The sequence below is a fragment of the Triticum aestivum genome, chromosome 3A, assembly GCF_018294505.1.
Source record: "Triticum aestivum cultivar Chinese Spring chromosome 3A, IWGSC CS RefSeq v2.1, whole genome shotgun sequence".
Lineage (NCBI taxonomy): Eukaryota > Viridiplantae > Streptophyta > Magnoliopsida > Poales > Poaceae > Triticum > Triticum aestivum.
Window position 1 is genome coordinate 581,017,362 of NC_057800.1, and position 5,514 is coordinate 581,022,875.

The window sequence follows — 5,514 nt, forward strand, 5'->3', positions numbered from 1 at the left end:
CACATACACACCCACTCAGAGGAACCGATGTCCTCGTCGGGCCACAGGAATGTTCCCTCTTGGCACATACGTCTGTGCTTCCAGTCTAGTACATGTGCCATGTCGTGTGCCACGATGGGTCACAAACGTCATGAACAACATGACCACGCACCTGTCCGCAACCATCCGTGTAACCGCGAGGGTCGGCTCTGATACCAACTTGTAACACCTTCAATGCGATTATGCCTCTAAGTCGTGCCTCGACACGTGGGAGATATAGTCGCATCGAGGGTGTTACATCATTTCCCGCCGGAAAAATAGCAGCGCTTCGCCGCGGCAGCCCCTCCAACAGCAGCTGGGCGTTTCCGACCGCGTAGGAGCAGTTTAACGGCGGGTACACGCCTACCGGGCGCAAGGTGTTCGGCGATGGACTCGGATGACGAGGAAGCGCTCGCCGCGCTGCTGGAGGAGGAAGCCGGGCGCAAGATCTGATTGAGCACCTATGGAGGCTCAAGGGGGACGCCGTGTGATGAAATACGAGTTTTTATTTGTTGAACTATATAATTTTTATTGAACTATTTGTTGTTGTACTATTTTGTTGAAGTATTTGATTTTTCTGTGATGAAATATGTGGTAAGAAAAAATTGTGTTGATAATTGAACGCCGAGACACGGCGAACCACACCGAATATGGGCCTATTTCTCGTCCATATGGGCCCTTTATTCGCCGAAATGGGGCTGCAAAGTGGGCCAATTTCGGTGTCTGGGGGCGAGCTGGGGGCGACGACTGGGCGCAAAACCGCCCCCAGCGCCGATTGTATCGCCGGCTCGCCCCCTAGGGGTTTATGCGTCTGGGGGGGGGGGGGAGGCAACGGCTGGAGATGCTCTAAGAAATTGGAGGTGGTTTTAGAAACCACCTCCGCTATGACGAGTATTGGCGACACGTGCTTTTAGGCGGAACGGCGAACCGCCTCATGCCCATGTTTCAAAACCGCCTGCAAAGCCTGATTATGTACTAGTGATCATGCATACTTCTAAATTTTTATTTTTATCCCACTTGTTTCTACATGACATGTCTGCGCACTTGCTTCTTTTTACAAGCTAATCATTTTTATTTGGTCACCTTTCAACCTTAGGATCAAGATCTTAGTACTCACCTAATACAACGGGGAAATAGGAACACCGAAAGTCTCCTCCTCTTAGCTCGAGCTAATATGAGTTTGGTGAACGGTAAAATCTTAACAAATAGGTAAAAAAAATAAAAAAAGAATTTTTGGGCAGCAAACATTGGTGTGTTTGTGACATGAAATGTGAAAGTGTGGACAAAAAAGTTGATGCTCTAAAATGCTTCCAAACAATCTTTTTGGAGCATTGATTTTGATGCTTTTTGCCCAAACCTTCACAAGTTTTATTTCGTCACGAAATTCACGCATGTGAATCACACATCAATGTTTGTTCACAAGAAACCCCAGTTTTTTTTCAATGTTTGTTTGGATTTTGCTGTTCACCCGAGTTCACATGAACTCGGTCTAAGAAACTCCACGTCCATAGAAACATCCACTTTTAAAGGCGGGCATAAATTTTGTTTTGGTATATATGGAAGTTCTACGTGGGTCTTTGGTATAAAACAGCAATAATGCGTGAAATATCAGGACCCGACGGTTAACCTATGTAATGGCTTGGCCATGCATCTCCCTGGATATGCACGAGCACACCGACCGAACTGATGTCCCAGCATCCTCCACGTCCACCACACAGCCTGAAGAACATAATTTCCACAAGGATGGCATTTCCCATCCCTTCCAAGCCAAGTGGACGACCAGTTCCCCCAAAGTGTTTCTGTCTCGAAAATGACCGGATGGACAGCCCAGCGACAGCGGGCGGTAGAACACGGCCAGCCATAAAAGCATGCGGTGGCCGAGCAGAAGCATGTGGGCGAGCAAGCGAAACCTGCTGCGGTGGATATGGATCGTGGCAGCAGAGATGCGGACGTACGCAGCCACAGGGTCGTGCAACTGGTGCGCCCGAGTGGTGCAATGGCATTGCCTTATTGAGCCTGCCGGGGACGTGTGGTCCGGGCGCCACCCAGCAGCAGAGAGCAGAGAGCTTCAACTGCAATGGGTCGCTCTCTCCCCGTCCCGCCTCCGGCCCGTGGGCCCGCCACCTACGCGGCCTGACACTCCACAGCGCGCTGCATTATTTCTTTCTTTTCATTTTCCCTCCGCGCACCGCAGCCCCTCCCCGCCCCGCGCTCTGGTTGGCCGGAGCCCCGGAGCAGAGCCCACGCGTCGGCGAGCGCGCGCTGCGGGTGCGCGCCCGGGGGTAAGCCATGGCGGGCGGTGAGGAAAGGTTTCCCGGGGTTTTTATTATATATATCACGTCAGCGTCGGGCCCCCTGCTGACGCAGGCCCACCCTGTGACCGCGCGCCACGTCGTGGATGCAATCGCGGCCTGGGCCCCGTACGTAGTTCTGTCTCAGTTGTTTGCGCTTTCTCATTAACCTTCCTCGTGGACCGCACCCCTTCTCCCGCTGCCGCCCGCCAAACGCTGCGTCCACCCATGCGCTCCGCCCTCCGAGTAATTGAAACACACACCGTCATTTCATCTCTTTGTATGCTTTCTTCCTTTTTTTTTCTCTCCCAGGATTACACCACTCTTTCCTGAGGCTGAACTACGGCCCAAAAGTTATAACATGATCATATATAATCTTAAAAGTGATGCCAAGAGCTATAGAGGTGCTCTGTAGCGATAGTCTGGATAAACAACATAGAGTTTAGTCAACCATTCAGGGTGGCCACTTTAATTAAACTAGCTTCCTTTCTTGTTTTTTTTTTTTTTGCGAAAGCTTCCTTGCTTGCTAATGTCAGTAGTAGTAGATACTATAAAACATGCAAAAGAATCATACCATGTGGCACCCCTGTAATGGTATTTGTTTGCATATATGGCAATATATTTTTTGTTTTTATATTTCACATCTTCCTAAAGTAGCAACAATTTATTATTTAAATAGTTCGTTTGTGTATAGGCAAGTTTAAATTCAGCTGCATCAAATATATATTGTTCTATATATTCCAGTTTCCACAAGTTGCTCGTACTTATTTTGTACACTCCCGTGAGTTGAGAATTTTTTGACTAAATAAGTTATAAAAAGCAACTACATTTTCTTGTTCTTCTTTGTAATAATTGTAAAAAGCAACTACAGCTTTTCTGGTTCTTTGTAGTTCAAAAAGGCAACTTGCTAGTATTCCCCACATTGCAAAATGTAGGACATGGTTTGGCTGTCCATTTTTGTACTTTGGCCATAAAATTTGCGTGCAATACTTTCTTGATAGTTTTAAAAAGTCAGAATCACCAGAAAGTGATTTTGACAGAAGCAAATGATATAAAGCCATGTATGTTTGTGGGTTGAGGCATGAATTGGACAAACACGATAGGCATACAAATTTTAGCAGAAGAAATGCAATTCTGTGTTTCTCTGCATAAAAACGAGCCAACAGTTTCCAAACAAAACACCATACGTACATAATAGTATATGTGATTCCCCGCAAAAGAAAAAAAATAGTACAGTATATGTGATTGTTGTGGCTGTAGCTGATTACCCTTTTTTCTCTAGGTCACATGCGTAGCCAGCGGCCCCGTATAATCCTCCAATGCGAGCGCCCGCCCGGTCTCCGCGTTGTCTCCATCGTCCCGTCCATCCATCCAAAGCGGGCTCGCGGCTCCTCCCCCGAGTTACTGCTCTACTCCTTCCAGGACGCCTCGCTAGCTCCCTCCCAACTCCCATCCGCGTGTATGTTGAGCTAAAAATCCCCCACAATGCCAGTAGCCTTTGTTCGTACATGGCCAGGACCAGCCGCAGCAGAAGCCCTCACTCCCCTCTCTTCCTTCTGAGACGAACCAGATCGCCTCGCTGCTCCCCTTCCTGCCGGCCCATCCACTAGCGAGCTCAGCTGATGGATCACCGGAAGCAGCAGCGGAGCCCCAGTCCCCGGAGCGGCGGCAGCTCGGGCAAGGGGGGCAGCAAGGGGGGCAGCAAGGCGGGCGGCAGCGGGGGCAAGAAGCCGATCAAGGTGGTGTACATCTCCAACCCCATGAGGGTCAAGACCAACGCGGCGGGCTTCCGCGCGCTCGTCCAGGAGCTCACGGGCCGCCATGCCGACCCCTCCAAGTACAATACCGACGACGGCGGCGCGGCCCAGGAACTCAGCCCGGAGGGGAGCGCGGCTGGGTCGACGCCTGACGCGGGCGCCCCCGGCCACGCCGCCGCTGGAGGGCAGCCGGAGCTCGCCGCCGCGGCGTTCGGCGACGGCGACCGCGACGAGGAGGAGGACATCTTCGAATCGCAGCTGCTGGACAACGACTACTCCGTCTTCTCGCCGCCGACGCTCCTCTACGACTACCCGCACAGCAACAAGGTGTAGTGACCAGTCACCCCCGATCCCTTCCGCACGCTAGCTGCATGTTAGCTGACGGCCTGACGCGTGTGCGCCCGCTCCTTATTTGCATGTCATTTGAGGATTTCGCTGTATTGCATGTGTGTGCCGCTATGATTTGTGCGTGCGTATGATGATCTGCTAGCTCCAATTTAACCCGTCGCATCCCCATGATCGGCCTCATAATTCCCCTATACACATATCTATTTGGGGTCTCCGTCTTCTTCTTTCCCCTTCTCTTGTGTGGACAAGGCTGTAGTGATGCAATGTGCTACGTAGTGTACATGTGTACATATGCCTAGATGTTTCGGCAATTGACCTTTTTCCCCAGGCCGGGGTTCGATTATTTCATACTGTTTCTCTGATTTTATGATCACTTAGTCCACCTAGCTAGTGCTCTCTTTGGCATGCTCAGCTGGCAATTTCTGGAGCACCACCACTTGTGGGTGTTACTTTCGGTATGGGGAGCTAGCGTGGGCGTCCAAACTGTACTTGATCATGCCTAGGCAATGTGCCATTAAGCAGTATGAACGTGTCTCTGAAATCCCCGCGAGACACGATCAAAGCCGAGCCTTATACACGAGAGCAATCACACGACTGAAACAACTCTGAAAAATTAGCGTTTCATTAATTATAGGCTTATAACACATTCCTTAATTTCTTTCCCTTCATTACGTCTTGGGTGATCAAAGATAGGAGCCGAGTCTCAAGAAAGCACACAAGTGCTGCATGCCATGCTGCAGTACCACAATTCGCTGCATGCTGCTTTTTACTATTCTTTTTCACAATTCTTCCGAATCTAGATGTTTAGCATCGTTTGACTAGTTTTTACCCTAGTCCTTTGGTTCTTCTGATCCTATTTGCTTCATTTTATTGATTTTAGTTGCTACCATGATTCTTCTAGATCAACCGAATGGTTTGGCGCTCCATAGTTTGCCTTTTCTTTAATTCCTTTCCACTTTGACTTCCTCGACATTGATTGATTGATATAAAGTACTTTTGTTACTTCAACTTTCCTATTCACGCTCGATATGTGGGTCTTTGTTCTCAGTTATACAATTCTTCACTTTTATCTGTTCGACACTACTTGATGTAGGATGTTG

General features: G+C 49.4%; 1 protein-coding gene across 1 annotated transcript; it reads left to right on the top strand.

Annotated features, from left to right (window-relative positions):
* The first annotated feature begins 3,643 nt into the window (after nt 1–3,643).
* Nucleotides 3,644–4,800, top strand: LOC123062355 (sigma factor binding protein 1, chloroplastic). The gene has a single exon (XM_044485821.1). It carries the CDS (start codon nt 3,932–3,934, stop codon nt 4,397–4,399), a length of 468 nt encoding a protein of 155 aa, XP_044341756.1. The 5' UTR covers nt 3,644–3,931; the 3' UTR covers nt 4,400–4,800.
* The last annotated feature ends 714 nt before the right edge of the window (nt 4,801–5,514 follow it).